General features: G+C 41.0%; 1 protein-coding gene across 3 annotated transcripts in view; it reads right to left on the bottom strand.

Moving 5' to 3' along the window:
• Window positions 1–17,961, bottom strand: part of SCARB1 (scavenger receptor class B member 1) — a 99,128-nt gene extending 81,167 nt beyond the window's left edge. Inside the window, exon 1 of one of the 3 annotated variants that reach the window (XM_051972626.1) lies at window positions 17,672–17,961. In XM_051972626.1, the coding sequence (XP_051828586.1) occupies window positions 17,672–17,797 (126 nt within the window). In that variant the 5' untranslated portion in view covers window positions 17,798–17,961. The remainder of the gene's footprint in view (window positions 1–17,671) is intronic. The other 2 variants (XM_051972627.1, XM_051972625.1) reach the window with 2 other exon arrangements.
• Between the last annotated feature and the right edge of the window lie 400 nt (window positions 17,962–18,361).

Here is an 18,361-nt window from a genome sequence, read left to right as displayed (position 1 = left end):
TTTATTATCTCCACTTTATAGATGAGGAAACTGAGGAAAATAGAGGTTATTGCCCAGGATCACACAACTAGTAAAATGCCTGAAGTCAAATTTTAACTCAGATCTTTCCCACTTCAGGCCCAGCTGTTCTATCCATCTTGTCATCTAGTTGCCCTTAATTAAAAGAAACCAGTATAAGGAATAAAAAGTATATTTTAAAAATACATACTAAAGGTTCATATGGACTAAAATTTTTATATTATATATAATGTATTATATTGTTATATTATATATTATAACATTAAATGTTCATTGGTTGGAGAAAAGCTAAAGCAAGTCCCCTTTGGCAACCTGTTAAAAACCTATGAATCCTTTCTCATAATCATTTAAAATAAAATAACCAATAATATCAATAAATAAAATACCCAATTATATATTATATAATATTACAATGTAATACATATTATGATATATATCGTAATATTATAGAATGTCTATTATAATAATCGACATTATTATATATAATACACAAGTATTATATATAATATATAGATAAGATATAGATATTATATTTAAAATGTCTATTATTATAATCAATTTTTAAAGAATAAGTTCGTGGGTCCCACCAGTTTTAGCAACTCTGAGCTAACCAAATTGTAGTATATGAACATAACGGAACATTACTATTCATAGAAACAACAAACATGGCTGCATATAAAGAAGGATGGGAATGTTTATATGGGGAGTTTACCCCTTCTGAGAATACTAACACATGGGAATTTCTCACATTCTAATGTGAAAAAGAAATTTAAGAATGGGCCCAGAGGGAGTTGAGTGGAGAAAATATGGGTGAAGATCAACAGAAGGACGAAAATAGAAGCAATTTTTATCAATGGAGGAAACTAGAGAAGACTTGGAGAGAGGAGGGAAAAAACTGCTGATGAGCTCAGGGAACGGGTCACAGATCCATTTTGCCATAGGGATGGGGAACTCCAAGAGTTTAGAATTACTGGAGATTACTCATCCCAAAACAGTAATGGATGATTCCTTGGCTTGCCCTAATGACCTCGTCATCTTCCAGGATATTTGAGGATAAGTGCTAATGTGGGGACTGGCTTTATCTATAAGCAGGAAGTAGTTGTTTGAGCAAGAAAGATGGGAAGTTAAGGAGGGGGTAGAGGGAAGGGAAGTGACCACATCATTCTGGAGTTTATGAAGGAGAAAAGTATAACAGCCTGATATGTACTCCTAGATTTCAGGGGCAGCTAGGAGGTGTGGTCTGGTGGATAGAGTCAAGAGATTCATTTTCTGTGTGACCCTAGGCAAGTCACTTAAACTAATTGCCTCAGAAGGAAAAAAAAAAAAAAAAACTCATCTTTGTGAGTTCAAATCCAGCCTCAGACACTTACTGGCTCACTTTCCTTATCTGTAAAAAAAGAAGAAAATGACAAACTAGTCTGGAAGCTCTGTTTGACCCAACTGAAATCACGCAGCAACAACAGAAAAGATGGAGAGAGAGTTAAAAAATAATAGTAATAATTAGCCCTGTAAAAATGGTTATCAAATGGACTAAGTACTAGATAGACTGCAAAATGAGCAAAGGCTGGTGACTAGCACTAAGCATCCCAGGATGAGGGTGGAGGGAATCCAGGCAGGACCTAGCAGAGCCTAGGGTAGATAGGATGATAATCATGGATGATAGGAGAATAACCTTTGGACTGAAAAAAGAGAGAGAAGAGAAATGCAAATCAGAAACTGAAAGCCAAAGACAGCACATTGCAAAAAGCTCCCAGTTGCCCTAGAGTTCAAAACCCTGGGACAACAAGATGAAGAGCTACCCCAAGGCACTGATCAAATCAGTGGTTAGAGCTCTGAAGCTACCCCCACTCATCTTTGTTTAGATTGCACAAGAGGAGAGGGAATGTTGCCTAAAACTAAAGAAGGGTAAATGTCGCCATTTAAAATAAAATTTTAAAAAGTCTGCAAACTCCAGACCAGGAAGCTTGACTTGGCAAAATAATCCAGCATGTTATTAAACAGGTAGTTAGTTACAAAAGAAAAAGGTGATCAGCAAAAGGGCCTCATAACAAATTAAACACAGCTTCCTTTTTGGATGTTCTTCCTTTATAAATGGATTGGGACAATTCTAGAGATCAAATTTACCTGAATCTTAATTGTCTTTTTTTATTTCCCCTTTTTGCTGAGGCAATTGGGGTTAAGTGACTTGCCCAGGGTCAGTTAAGTGTCTGAGGTCAGATTTGAACTCAGGTCCTCCTGACTTCAGCGCTGGTGCTCTATCCACTGTTCTATCACCTAGCTGCCCCTTATCTGAATTTTAGAAAAAACAAACAAACACAAATATTTATTAAAAGGTTAAATAAATAAATAGATAAATGAATGGATGAATAAGTAAATAAATAAATGGATGAATGAATGAGTAAATTAATAAATAAGGAAAAAGATACTCCCTGCCCTCAAGGAGCTTCCTGTCTAAACAAGTTATAAACAGGATAAAATGGTCCCTAAGAGGATCTGTCTTTTACTGTTCCTCAGCACTAAGCCCAGTGCCTGGAACAGAGCATAGGCTCTTAAAAGTTTTTTATGGACAGTCTATTCTGCCTAGTTTCAGAAAGCAGAATTAATAACAACGGGCAAAAGACTCAGAGGTAGATTTGGCTTGATTGAAAGAAACAGATAAAAGTTTTCCATACAGAGTTATTTTACATAGTCAATATATACACATATATAGAAATGTATGTATACATAACATAGAGTTATTCAGAAATAACTGGAGCTTGGAGCCATCAGGATGTCTTTAGCCTTCTCTGAGTCCCCTGGGGAAAACTTACCCAAACCACATGCCCGCATGCCCCAGGGCCTTAGGCCTTCAAGGTACCATCATGGGAAAGCTTCACCCTTAGGCCCTTCCTGCCTCCATATGTTTGTCCATCTTGCAACATCTCCCATCATTCCTGCCCCACACAGCCACCTACGGCCAACGCACTTGACTAGCTCTGGCAGGGTAGCTGGGCAAACCATCAGAAGGAACTTTTGTGATAGCTGGGATCTCCTACAGGCACTAAAGGCAAGAGAGCTTGGTGGTCCAAGTCCATCGGGGCAAGGATGGAACCTTCAGGGTTGAGATGCTACCCAATGTTTTAATCCTGAAAGACCTCTCCTGAACCCTTTCCTCATGAGAAAAAGCAAGTCTGAAACTTTTGGAGAAATGAATCATTTCTAGGATAATTCTGTCTCTGCAGAAGATCTTGAGATCTAATGGATCTCCTCTATGAGACAACTTAGACTCGGGTCAGCCCGAGATCGATTGGTTCTTGATGGATGATCAGACCCAGAAGAAGCTTCCTTTCCCCTGTTTAGTTGAAGAAACTTTCTTCTATAATAAGATTAGCCCCATCATCCAGAGAGGGCTTTGGAAGAAGAAAAAAAAATTTAATGACCACCTGGGGCAGTGAAGTTGAAAGAGTAATGGATCTAATCTTTATGAGTTCAAATCCAGCTTCAGACACTTTCTACCTGTGTGTTGGCTTTGAAAGTCACGTAAGCCTGCTTGCCTCAATTTCCTCATCTGTAAAATGAGCTGGAGAAGGAAATAGAAGGAAAAAAAATTATTGTATTTTGCCAAGAAAATCCCAAATGGGGTCATGAAGAGTCAGACACAATTAACAATAACTGAACAACAAGAGGACCACCTATTCCTTTAGACTGAGATTCTGTGATTGCTATAGTAACTCAATAAAACTGTTTAAGTGAAATGTATCACTGTCTTTTAAGAGAAGACACGTTTGAGAAATACAGCTTGATGGTTTAAGTATTTTCAGTTGTTGCTGGGGTCATAGGGTTATTTGAGAATGTAATCCAGGTCCAAACTCATCTTGTTGATAAAGTTTTTTAAAATTTGCTTTTTTTTTTTAAATATTGGATTGCGATGAGCTCCCTATCATTAGTACTCTCCGAGCAGAGGATGGATATCAACTTGTTGATCTCATAAGGCAATTAATTGGCACATAGAGCATTGAGGGGCAACTAAGTGGTATAGTAAGTAGGAGTGTCAGCTTCAGTCAGGGGGACCTGAGTTCAAATTCAACCTCAGATACTGTATGACCTTGGGCAAGTCACTTAATGCTATTAACAAGAGAACAGAACACTAAGCTTAGAATCAAGAAGCTTATTATTTTGTTGTTATTCAGTCTTGTCTTATTCTTTATGATCCCATTTTGGGTTTTCCTGACAAATAATACTGGAATGGTTTGCTATTTCCTCCTTCAATTATTTTATTGCTCTAATCACATCTAACCTCAGGTATAGATCTGAAGTTTTTAACCTGAGGTCCATGAATTTGTTTTTAAGTTGTGATAACTTTTAAATTTTGATGTATATTACAATATGATTAATTTTTTTCTATAAACCTATATATTTTATTTTATGTATTTAAAAGCCATATTCTGGGATAGGATCCATAGTTGTTTTTTTTTCCAGACTGCCAAAAAAGGTTTGTTTTGTTTTGTTTTGTTTTGCTTTGCTTTGCTGAAGCAATTGGGGTTAAGTGACTTGTCCAGGGTCACACAGCCAGGAAGTGTCTGAGGTCAGATTTCTCCTCCTGACTTCAGGGCTGATGCTCTATCCACTGCACCTGCCAAAAATGTTAAGAGCTGATGACAAAAACCTCTTGTTTACACTCTTCTAACTTCATTAAACTCTTAGGTTAATACATTAATTAAGATGGGGGGGGCATATGGATCTCCTCCCTCATAAAGGAATAAACAGAAAAGCTCCTTTGAGATTCTATGGGTTTCCACCCTAGTCTATAAAAAGGTGAATACACATAGACCCACATGTGTATAAATAGGACACAAAACAACCAAAGACTCATGGGGGAAGAGGGGGGAGGAAACAGAACCAAAATAAACTAGACTAAAAATAAATTCAAGTTATTCAACAGTAGCCAAGGTTTGGCTTGCTAGCCAGGGAGGAATAAATGTGAGGTCCTGAAGTGGGAGGAATGGGAAGTTAGATAACTTAGGAGGAAGAAGGAAAACAAATCACAAGAAATGACCTTAATTACACTCCAGAAAGTTTCACTCAACCAAGGGAGGAGCCCGAGAATGTCGGATGATCGGACACTTGGGACCAGAAGATCCAACCATCATCAACCTGACTCTTATAGCATCCCACTGGACCGCCATGACAGTGACCTATCAAAGAAGGTGCAATCCAGGAAGTCCAAGAAAGCAGTGAGCTGGCTCACCATCAAAGAATGGGAGGGTGGGGAGGAGGAAGAAAGGAGGAGTTCTGTTTAAAAGCCTACAATTTAAATATCCCCTGGTCCAAAAAAACTGGAAATGGGAAGGAGAGATCACAAGACAAGCATAGGATTTCTCTGTACCATCTTCCCTCTTACTTTGTTTTCTGTGAATTCAATTCAAAACAACCAAGATTTTTTATATGTTTATCACATGCAGAGTACTGGGCTAAATGGTAAAGATACAAAGCGTAAAATCAGCAAACTATGGCCCATATACCACCATTTTTTAAACATAAAAAACCTCATTCTGAGCTCTGTAGGTCAAGGGCCAAGTCTATTTACCCCAGCTTAAACAAACAAAACTAGTCCCTGTCTTAAAAAGTCTGTTGGGGAATACTGCAAGCATGCAGGTAAGAGTCACTGCTATAGCTTCTGTGTACATCCACATGGGTTACCTAAAAGCAGCTCCCAGGATGCCATGAACAGACAACTTGGGAGCTTTGTCCATCTCTTTCCAAGGGAGATTTTAATTCTTGTCTGGAGGAGACATGAAAGGGGCCACAAGGCTGGATATGCTGCTTTCATGGCAGGGAAAGGGGGAGTAGGCTAGAATTGTATGTGTCCTAAATATTGATGGCCTAAGGGAATGATTTATTTAAAGTTCATGAAGCTTTATTTAAAGGAGAAAGAGTTTCCCAATCCTATATCTGCAGGTGATAGGAACGAATTCTCTCCCCCACAAATGTACCAGACTTAAAACCTGAGTTACATAAGTAAATAAAAATCATCTGCAAATGCTAAGTGGGAAGACTAATAGGAAAGGGGGAGGAAGAAACAGACAGTGAAGGAAAGCAAAGTTAAGGAAGGCTTTTCCAGCCACAAGTTCACAAACAGCAGCGAGAAATGAATTTCAACTTCCTAGAGCAGTTTCTAGGGCTTTTTGGAAGATGCTCAGAATGTAAAAGGAAAGAATATATAATAAGGATGACGAGATAGACTGGGAGAATTGGTAGCTGAGGAGATTGCATTCTATCATGACCCGGAGTCTAGCTTATGGGGGACTTGGGGTCCACAAATTCTTTTTAAATACTTTGATTACTGTTTTTATGTAAAGTTGACTTCCTTTGGGATCTAATTATTTCATGTATTTGAAAACATGATTTTGAGAAAGGGTTCATAGGTTTCACGAGATTGTTGGCAAAGTTCATAGAAATCAGCTTCCCTAGAAGTATAGGTAAGTACAAGGAAAAAAAAGGACGAGAGTCTCTCTTTGCTTTTGAGAGTAAAGGACAAATTAGGTTCCTCCAACAGCTCTTTTCCTGCTTAACCACATATGGTAAAAGCTGGGACAAATCATGAAAATCATCTAAATCGGAGGTCGGCACATCATGACCTTTAGGCCAGATTCGGTCTACTGCCCATTTTTGTACGACCCTGAGTTAAGAATGGTATTTAGAAGTACCTGATTATGTACTTTATGATAAATTCCCCAAAGAATGGTAAACCCCATTCTCAGCTCATGGGAGGCCAGCTGGAATTGGCCCACGGGCCATATTTTTCAGATCTCTGGTTTAAGTCAACGTCTTCATCATGTAGACAAGGAATTTGAAGTCTAGAAAAAGGATTAGTAGTCAAATGAAGAAACAGGATTGGAATGTGGGCTTTCTAACACCAAAACAGGCTCCTTCGCTGTACCACAGTTATCCCTTCATTTTCCAGAAGGGGATGAAGACCCAGATGGGAGAAATAGCTGTCCCAAGCAAGTTCTCCAAGGGGAGAAGGCATTAGAATGCCCCCTTTCCTTTCAGTCTACTCATGGAATTTGGGGGAGCTCATTTCTAACCATTTGTGACAGAGTGGTCTGTCCTATCTGAGGATATTTTTTCCCCAGTGGCCTGGAGCTGGAAAAACTGACAATTCAGGGGTTACTAAAGCAGGAGCTGAATGGATATCCAAAGAGAACACCCCTTTTTCATGTTCTTTTCTTTGCAATGTCAAGTGAGTCAGGACTGCTGGGAGCCACTCCTAAGGGTCAAGTAGAGAAGGGGCAAAAGGAGGTTAGAAGCCCAAGGCAGCTATTTTTGCTTTTTTTTGTTTCTTCTTTCTCAGATTGCTAACGCAAATTGGAATTCAGAGAGGGAAGAGTCCAATGACCTTTTGAGTTGGGAAGAATCAAAGGTCACATCAGAGCTGAATGGGTTGTCGGGTGGGGAAGGTTTGGAAATAAACAGTGGCCAGAGTAATCTTAACTGGAATGGAAAGTAGAGAGATATCATCCATGGGAAGATAATGAATATCAGAAATTGAGATCCCTTAAAATCCACCAGAAGTATGGATTGTAGGACCTGCCCATCTATCAGGAGCAAAAAAAAAAAAAAAAAAAAAAAAAAAAAAAAAAAAAAAAGGAAGCTGGGTAATGATTCCACAAAGAGGAAAAGGATCCTCCGTGTTCACTCCCTGTATCTTTCACCACCTATTTACTATGTGAGCCCAATCCACAGGAAACTTTTGTATGCACAAGAGAGTGGCCCCTGGTTTTTGCTTTCTTTACTTTCTTCGGCTAATTCTTTTTCTAAAAATATAATAATAATAGCTAGCATTTATATAATAGTTTGTGGTTTGGAAACTGCTTTACAAATATTATTTCATTTTATCCCAATAGTTCTGGAATGTAAGTGCTATTAATATTCCTATTTTTCCAAGTGAGGAAACTGAGGCAAACTGAAATATTTAAAGTCACACAGCTATCAAGTGTTTGAGGTCAGATTTCATCCCAGGTCTTTCTGATTCCAATTTAAGCACTGTATCTACTCTATCTACTGTTCCTACAATGTCCATTTAGTCCAATGCCTTTGCTCCGAGGAACAGTGTTCTCAGTCTCACTACTGACTCACATTGGTGGAGTTAATGGAGTCTACTGATTGACTGGTATACTAGTGGGGACTCACAAGTAGCATTATCAAAACCACAACTCTTTAGATTTATCTATACCTAGAAACCAGCATTGAAATAGGTAGCCTTGCCTTCTGGGGATCCCAACTTCTAAGTTTCAATCCCTATGATGTATTATCTTATTATGGGATGCTATGTGTAATCAATTAATATAATTAATATGCTATCAATTTAACTAATCTACTAATCTACTTTCAGAGCTGTTGTGAGGACTAGATCACATAATGATACTAGCAGTTCTATAAAAAATTTTAAAAGAACCTCTAAGAATCACAAATTAGAAAACACAATGGCTGGAAGACCAAAGACTAAGATTTATAATCATCTATCTTCTCATTCAATAAACATTTATTAAAAGCCTGCTGTTGTGAGAAGTGCTGGGGATACAAAAAAAAAAAAAAAAAAAAAAAGCAGACTTCACACCTCTGAGATTTGGCATTTGTTCCTCATTATTTGGACGAGCTCTTTAACTTCCCTCAGGGTTTTGTTCTCACTTTTGTGAGAAGTGTTTGAAAAAAATCAGATTAGGAAATCTCCAGAGTGCCTTTTAATCCGGATTAAAAGGCACTCTGGAGATTTCCAATCTTTTATCAAGTATTTCCCACATTATCTCATTGAGTGTTTTTCCCCTTTCTTTCTTTCTTCCTTCCTTCCTTCCTTCCTTCCTTCCTTCCTTCCTTCCTTCCTTCCTTCCTTCCTTCCTTCCTTCCTTCCTTCCTTCCTTCTTTCTTTCTTCTTTCTTTCTTCTTTCTTTCTTTCTTCTTTCTTTCTTTTCTTTTCTTTTCTTTCTTTCTTTTTTCCTGAGGCAATTGGGTTAAGTTACTTGCCCATGGTCACACAGCTGGGAAGTGTTAAGTGTCTGAGACCAGATTTGATCTCAGGTCCACTTGACTTCCAGACTGGTGCTCTATCCTTTACACCAACTATCTGCCTCTCTCACTGGGTTTTGCAACCATTAAATACTATAAATATATGTACCATGAAACACTATATAACTAAAACCATCTACTAAGGCACATAAATGTATAAAGAGCTGCATTCTCGGTGGAGATACCCATACAGAGTAACAAAAACAAAAAACAACTCACAAACTTATTAAGGACAGAAATATTAAAGAAAGAATAAGAAAGCACGCTTTGACAAGCATTGGAAAATCCTTAGATGTTCAAAAGACCAAGTCTTAAGAAACATTATGAATGTGGGATGGTCGAGTGAGCCAAGGTTAAGAGTTTTCCTCTTAAGAGTCCAATTCATTGAAGAACTTATTACTGCTAATCACTAGTGGATATACAAATTTGGTGACCACTCCCTACAGGGTTGGAAGGCTCTGGATAAATAAATAACACCCTTCTTAGAATTAACCTTAAAAACTAGCCTTTAGCTGGTGCTAAATCTGTGTTGTTTCACTCCAATTTTGGAGTGGTCAATCATGGATGTACCTGAATGGCCCCACCCAAGTCACTTTATTACCCTCCCTGGTAAAATGAAGCCACTGGACAATGTGGCCTCCGAGGCAAAGGTCCCTTCAGGTTCTAGATCTATGAGTCTTTCATCATCATCATCATCATCACAGGCAGGGTGGACTAGCTTCAGATTCAGGAAGACCAGAGTCATAGTCTTTTGCTTCTGACTTATGGTGGCTGTATAACCCTGGACAGGACATTGAATCCTCTCAAAACCCTAGCCAACTCTTTAAGTTGGGAACCAAGTATCTACTTACATTGGTAGATTTTCTGAGATCCTTCTATCAGTGAAATTATTATAACCCTTCTACTAGGTGGTACAATGGAAAGAGCAGTGGGCTTAGAATCAGGAATCAAGAAGACTTATCTTCATGAGTTCAAATCTAGCCTCAGATATATACTAGCTACGTGACCCTGGGCAAGTCACTTTACCCTGTTTACCTCAGTTATCTCATCTGTCAAATGAGACAGAAAAGAAAATGGCCAAACACTCCAGTATCTTTGTAAAAAAAAAACAAATAAACCTCAAGTAGAATCATGAAAAATCAGACAATTTATCAAAAATGCTTTTAAAAACGCAGAGAAAAATCAAGTCCAACCCTAGGTTTTGAAGAGATAATTCAGTTTCCTCATTTGTAAAAACGAGTTTGGGCTAAATAGGCCCCTCGGTCCCTCCCAGTTCTTGCTCTAAGCTCCCAAAAGGTACCTCAAACAATGAGAAAAAATTAATTGTGCATTTATAGATATCAGTTAGAAGTGAAAAAAGATGAACAAACAAGAATGACTGAAAGCTCTTGCCTTCTTAAGGGAAGGAATATAAGCTTAAGTGGAAAAATGGGAAATAAAAGCTGTTGGGGAGTCACTGAGACAGCAGAATTGATGGGGCCAAAAGAACAACAACAGCAGGGAATGCTGCCGAAGTCCCTGCTTGGGCCAGATGGGAGGGGAGGCCCAAAGACAAATAAATAGATAGAAACCATATCCTTAGAAGCTTCCTCAAAGCTTTTCTCACTTCCCCTCCAATTTCTGTTACAGGAAAAAGTCAACTGTGAGAGAAAATTTTTAAAGCACGGAAGCAAGGGAGAAAAGAGAGCCCTTTCCTAAGAAACACGACTACGCAGTCTGGTATAGTAAATATAATAGGAGTCAACTAAGATTTGAGTTCAAATCCCACCTTTCCAATTCTGACTCACTGTGTGACCTTGAATCAGTCACCTAATCAATCAGTCAGCACATATTTATGTATTATAAATTATTTATTATTTATTTATATATGTAAATAATCCTTATGAATTAAGGAATTATAAATTGGGGACTGGGCTAAAGTCAAAACAATCCTGCATTCTGATAAGGGAAACATGCTCACGAAGCCACACTGAATGGGGAAGAAACCGGGTTTCAGTTCTTTCAGCTATAGTATGGGAGATTTGACTAGAAGTTCCTGAGTAAATGGCAATCTACTCCAGTTTCTTTGCCAAGAGAACTCCAAATGGAGTCATGAAGCGTCAGACACGGTGGAAAAATAACTGGACAACCACAAAAATAATGACCAACCACAAAAGCAACAAGTCAACAAGGATATGAAAAGACTGAACAGAGATCAACTTGAACTTGGGAAAACCCGAATTCAGATTCCACCTCAGACACAGTTTAGCTATATGACCCTGGGTAAGTCCCTTAACTGGTCTCAACCTCAATTTCCTCATCCAGAAATGGAAATAATAAGGGCACCCACTTCCTCGATGAGATCAACCAATCAACAAGTACAACTTGAAACTTTAATAGCTTTCAATTTCACTAAGACTTTTGGGACATCCTGCATTTATTAAGTATCTACAACTGGCCAGGGATCATACTGGGCATTTTAGTAATACAAATAAAGACGAGCTTCTTATGGCAATGAGATTATCACAGATGAAGCTCTTTGCAAACTTTAAAAGAGCTATATGAAGGTTATTTTGTGTTCCTGAGTGTAATTTTGCTCCAATTGGTTAACACCTTCACAGAAAACGCTTCCACCATTACCTTCCCTTGAGATTCTCGGACCCCTATATCCCAATTCACCCTCTCAGACCCCAATCTGGGGTCCACAGGCTTTTCCTACCATGGACTGCTTTGGCTGTGGGGTGGAGCCTCCAAACTCCTCTCTTTGGATAACATTTTTTGACTATACTCATATCTGAAGGAAATGAAAAATTTCAGTTAGAAGTTAATGAAGATAAAGTTGGGTTTTTTCTCATACAAGTTCATAGACTCCCCCCAAAAATAAAAAACAGATTAAGAACATCAGCCCTAATGGATTCATTAGACCAGGTTACATTATGAAACCTTGTAACCCTCTTACTAAAGCTTACATCCCAGAAGAATGTGAGGCTTTTGAGGGGCTGAGAAATGCTTTTTCTTTCATCTTTAAATGCCATATTACCCCGCCAAGTATCTAGTACATAAGTGGTATTTTATGTCATCTTGAATTTGATTGCCAGTAGGGGTACTTTCTATCCATTAAAAAAAAATGTTTAACAGGATTTTGCAAGGGTGAAAGTTGAAAATTATCTTTGGAAGCATTTTGAAAATAAAAAGCTATTATTTTAAAAAGAAGAAATAGAGTCAAGCTTCCCAAAAAAAATGTTTAAATAGCCAATGATTCCACCTGCAGTAAAATCAACTTGGAATCTGAACAACAATACAGTACAGACCCTTCCACACCTTCCCATCCTGTGAGATTTTTCCAAATCCCCACCTAATGAGGACTACTGGTCAGCTAGCAATGAAGTCTTTACTCATGGCGAACCACAAAAGAAAAATATAAAATTTTTTTATTTTAGTCCTGTGCGATCCCCTCCTCAATTAAGTGGTAGATAGAATGCAGGGCCTGAAATCAGAAGCCCTGTGTTCAAATTCGTTCAAATTCAGTCTCAGGCACTGAGCAAGTCATTAAACCTCTATCTGTCTGTTTCCTCAACTGTAAAGTAGGGATAATAACAGTATCCACCTCATTATGTTGAGGACCAAATGAGATTATATTATAAAGCACTTAACACAGGTTGTCATTAGCCACATCTGACTACTCATGATCTTGGTGGACATATCCCAGATCGTTTTATAGGAAAAGGGCCTTCCTTTGTTTTATTTCTACAGTAGGCGGGGAGAGAACAGTTTTAATCTAGCTATAAATTTTGACATTCTAAATCTGAATCCTTGTCTGATGACCAAAAATAAAATCCAATTGCCACTTCATCTGTGTAATGGCACTTTATAATTTTCAAAATCCAGTCAAAATCTATTTTCTCACTGAATGACTTCCCAGCTCTCACACCCCCAAAATGGGATTCTTTGATTCCAATTTGGTTAGGCTGACATCATTACCTGCTTAGAGCCGGCATTATTGACAAGACTAGGCTAACGAGAAGATTTATGAATTTCTGCAGAAATAAACAATTTCTTGTGAAGCCCCAGCTTAGTATCATTACCGGGTCACTTGGATGGGAGGAGGAAAAAAAAAACTTGCCACAGTGATGTTCCTCTTCTCTCCCCCTCCACCACCACTATCTTGCCCCGGAATTTCAAAAGAAAACATGAAGCAACCACAAAAATAAAAAACCAGGAACACAGAGTCATCACTCATTGGACTCTCAATCATTTAGATTACAAAACTTAACAGAAGAAATCTGAAAAAAAAATAACAAAACAAAAGTCAAGGAGATATTCTGTGGCGTGATTGACGCACAGGCAAGCCTCCTAACCCAAAGGCCTTGGCTACATTCGAGTCTTTCCCCATCACCAAGGTCTTCTCCATTTCCAAACGTAGCTCATTGACAATGGGGGAGGAAAAATGGTCGTCATACAAGCAGCAATGAAAAGGAATTTCAGGGTCAATCAGGGCAAACACTCCGTTATTACAGTTGAGGAAACAGACCTCAAATAGAAAAATAGAAAAAATTGTGGAAAAATCCTATGTGATTGATCCGAGGTCAAAGAGGTAGGAAGTGCCCAGTTCAGAATTACAGTCCGAATCCTGTATCTACGAGGTGAACACTACTAAGTGGGCTCTTTCAGAAGGCCTCATAAAGCAAGTTGTACATAGTAGATTTGTAGTTTCATGTGAGATCACCTTTTTTATCCTACTATGTTATGGGAAGGCTTCTTTTATCCCTTAATTTAAAAATATTTTTTAAAAGAAATCAAAATCAAAATCAGACACACATATACCTCAAGGAAGTCAAAGAAAAAAGATAATACTATTCATGGCCATACTCTCTGGTAGCAAATGGAAATAAAGCTGGTGACCACAGACTGGGAAATGACTTTGAAAACCATAGAATATGAATGTAATGAAATATCCTTAAGCAGTTGAAAAGTGAAAATTATGAAGATCTGCATGTGCTAAGGCAGAGTCTACATATCTGTCTGAATGTTGTGTTCCCCATCAGACTGTGAGCTCATTGAGAGCAGAAATTGTCTTTTTTTGTATCCCTGGAGATTAGCACAGTGTCTGGCATGTGGGTTTAGCCATTTTTCAGTCCTATTGGATTCCATAACAGCATTTAGAGTGATTCCTCCTGACTCCAGCTCTATCCATCTATTCATTGGGTTACCTAGCTGCCCCACCTGACACAATAAAATTTATTACATATTATTATATAATTTCAATAAATAAGTTAGTGAGATTGTATAATATTTAATAAATTTTGTTGATTCAATAATCATGATTGATTTAATTGAAACTGGAAAAGCAACATACACAATGACTACAGTCATGTAAATAAAGAAGAGTCACTTAAAGTAAGCAGAACTCTTTACTTGAAGTAAACAATAAACTGAAAAGCTAATAATTGTCCCAGAGAGAAGACAAATAAACATTCTGCCTTCCTCAGAATAAAAAAGGAGGGAAGGGAGAAGGGGGAGAGTGGAGAACTTCTGGAGCAGACTATCAGAGACAGGTTAAGATGGAATCTCCTTCTCAGGTATTTTTTGCTTATTTGTTTTTCTTTGTTACAGAAGGGCCCCTTCGGGGGAGAGACATATATTGTGTATGGTTTTTAAAAGGTATTAATAAAATATATTTCTTTATTCTTTATTATTATTATTAAGTTATAACAAAGAAGTCTGCTATACCATTAAATTGAATCAGCCAGAGAGGAAAAATTCCAGGCTCAATTATATTTAATAAATATTTATCAAATGCCTATTGTATGCACGTATTCAGAAATGTTTTCCCTCTGCTAACAAGTCAGTAATAATTGCTGAATGGTTAATTAGGTTTCTATTTGTAGAATGAATAGGAGTGAAGAGAAAGAAGGGGGAGATCTCATGTTAAAGATGAAGGACTGCTACATGGTACAGTGAAGAGAGTGTCTGACCTGAAGTCAAGAAGATGCATCTTCCTGAGTTCAGATTTGGCCTCAGGCACTTACTAGCTGTGGAACCTTGGGCTAGTCACTTCACCCTGTTTTCCTCAGTTTCCCCCTCCGTAAAATGAGCTCAAGAAGAAAACCACTCCTTTATTTTTGCCAAGAAAACTCCCAAAGAGTCAGACATGACTAAAAAACAAGTGAAGAGCAACATTTAAAGTTGAAAGGCAACATACTGATCCTCTAACTCCAACTCCCCCTCATTTTACAGATGACAAAGTTGAGGTGAAGGATCTTATTTGGCTTTATGTACAACGGAAGACTTGGATTCAAATCCTGCCTTTTGTTTGATCCCAGGTATATCATTCTCTGTATCTCAAGTTTCATAATTAAGACATTCTGCCAACTGTTGTGTAAATTACTATTGTTATTATTCAATTACAAAGTGTCAGACTCTGCAGTCTGGGAAGTTTGTTATTGTTTTTTGTTAGTTAGCATCTTAGTTTTTTATCAGTGACACAACCTGTGATTTCAACAGCGCCTCTATAATTCAAAATCATAGAATTGCCTGGAGCTTTTTTTGGGCCTCAATTTCCTCATCTGAAGAATGGGGAAGAGAAGGATGACCTTTGAGGTTCTCCAATGGGCAGCAAAGATGCTCTGGACTGGCTTCTGATCCTGGCACTGCTACTTTGGGGCTTTCTGACCACCAGTAAAATCACATCTGCACTGAGGATTTATCATCTGCACAATTCAGGCTTCAGAGATGTCACCACCAACTCAACATGCTCTGATCGCCTACGGGAATGCTGTGACATGCTGAAGTTCTCATCTATTTGGCTGCTGCAGGCTGCCAAACTCCCCAATCCACATAGAGAGAGAGAGAAAGATCTATTCTGTGATTATCTCCCCAAGGTGCTTTTCATCTTGGTGTTTCAAAGAGATCTGAATTGAGGAAAGACATAAAATGTTGATATCTGTGAGGTGATAAAAGCTTCTCACTGGAGATATAGGACTCACTGGTCTCAACAACTCTGGAGAGGGAGGCTTACCTTGAAATCTTACTCCCTTTGCATTAGATCTAGTTTGAACAGGCCATATCTTTACCTCCCCATATCTTTACCTTTTAGAATAGGATTTTCCCACAAGCCTCCTCTCAGAGGAGATTAAGGCCCCCTATCAACCTCTCAGGTATTAAGATTCTCCCTCACTAAAATTTCATATTATATTTACTCATCTGTGAACTTGCTTTGGTCTTTCTAGCCCCAGAAGAGCGACTTCAAAATGTCTGGGCGCAATTATGGAAAGGTTCAGGGACTGAGGAACTTTTTACAAAGGGCCGTTTAGCTTGCCCCATCCAAGTGACATTTACTCAGCACTTTCTAGGTATCAGGCTCTAAGTTAGGGAGGAAGGAGCTTGTAAAGGATTCTTCTGGGGCTCAAATGAGCTGGTGGAAACGACATATAAAAGGGAGGGGAAAGACAGCCAGCGCTGCAATACTGGGACTTATTAATGAGATGCCAACTATGCGATACCAAGACAAACCAAAGCAGCAGATTCAGAAGCCAACATGCCAGGGAGGAAACTTTGGCCCAAGTCCTGACATCCTTGCAAGGGTGCATCCGCCCCAGGTTCCCTCACAGAGCCCAAAGATGCTGTTAAGGTGCATCTGCCCCAGGATTCCTCCCGGAGCCTGAAGATTAAGGGGCATCTGCCCTGGGATTGCTCTCAGAGCCTGAAGATGCTGTTAAGGTGCATCTGCCCCAGGATCCTCCAAAGACGCAGGCTCCAAGCATCCTAGACCCTGCCCAACAATGCCCACGCCACCTGTAGTCTGGGCTTACTTCACTCCCCCAAAGAGAGCAAAGGCCCACCCGGCTGGTCCCTAAAGCCCCTTCCCCAGGGGATGCCTCAGCTTTACACAGGACTCCTAACTCCTCTCATCTCCCTCCTCTCTTTATCAGGGACAGCCCCTTGCTCAGATACTCCCAGGCTCCCAAAGCTGCACCAGGGATATTGATCGGGGTTTAGTTGTGTCCCTGGTAAGTTCCTTTATCCGTCTGGAACCTCGATTTCCTCATCTGCAGAATGGGGGAGAGGGGGAGGACTCCTGAGCTCCCCTTCCGGCTCTAATTCTACGATGCTGCAACCCTGATGATTCAAAGGCAGGCTGCTAGTTTAATCATAGCAGGCAATGGGCCCCAAGCGGCAAAGGGTTAAAGGAAAGGTGGGGTGGGGTGAGCAGCCGGCGCGTTCCCGGTCAGGAAGCCGGCTCGCGGGTGTTCACTTTCCTTGCCCCGCGGTGCCCGGAGCCCCCGGAGACCAGAAGTTAGAGCCCCCGAGCCGGGCACCCGGGTCCGGCGGGCACGAGCGGTCCCGGACGTCACCACGTCTCCCTTCCCGCCAGCTCACTGACAAGCCGGAGCTGTCCAGGCCCCGGTCCAGCCGTCCCGGCCGTTTCGCGGTCCGCCTTTTCAGGGCGCCGGGCTGCCGGGGTGGCCGGGCGGGGGCAGGAGGTTCACACCTGCCCAGCCAATCGGCCCCAGGGCTCCAAGGCGGGCTCCTAAGCCCGGGTCTGTCTGTCCGCGGGTCGGTCCGCCAACAGCCCCGTGCCCCGCGCCCCGAGAAGAAGGAAGACAGAGGCCCCCGGGCCCCTACCCACCTGGAGGATCTGGTTTCTGATGAGCTGGGGCACCACGAAGATCATAACACCGCCCAGGACCGTGCAGAGCAGCCCCGTCAGCCCCACGGCCACGATGGTCTTGCACCCTCCGAGCTTCCCGGCCATGGCACTTGGGGGCCCCGAGCTCGCTCAGGGCGCAGCGCACAGCAGGGCGCCGAGCAGCGGAAGGTGGGCACGGCCGCGGGTAGGCAAGCTGGATCCGGACCCCACACTGCGGGGCAAGGAGAAGCGGCAGAGGGCCGTGGCCGTTTTATGTGCCATCGCCTGCCCCGAGGGACCGCCCCCTCGCCTGCTTTTACTTCGCAACGCGGGCGGCTCAGGATTCCCATACTGGCCGGAGCAGGGCGGAGCCGGGCAGGGGGCGGGTCTCCCGCCGAGCCCGCCCGCCTCACGCACCCTCGGGGCGCCGGGATGCCCGGCGGGGTCCCAGCAGCCCCCCCGGGCTCCGCTCTGCCCCTCCGATGGCCCTCCCGAGGCTAGAAACAGCCGGGGAAGCTGGGAGTGCCCGGGCTTCTCCATGAGGCCAGGGGGGAGCAGGAGGGACATGTCCCCCCCCACGTGGCCCCTCGCCCTCCACAGTTGACAAAGAGGATCACAGGACCATTGATTGCCAGCTAGCAAGGACCCTGAGGTCACCCGCGGAGCTGAATACGTGTTTGTCTACGGAGT

Source organism: Antechinus flavipes, chromosome 1 (genome assembly GCF_016432865.1).
Source record: "Antechinus flavipes isolate AdamAnt ecotype Samford, QLD, Australia chromosome 1, AdamAnt_v2, whole genome shotgun sequence".
NCBI lineage: Eukaryota > Metazoa > Chordata > Mammalia > Dasyuromorphia > Dasyuridae > Antechinus > Antechinus flavipes.
The sequence above is the reverse complement of the archived record's forward strand: the minus strand, read 5'-3'. Positions and strand labels throughout refer to the sequence as shown.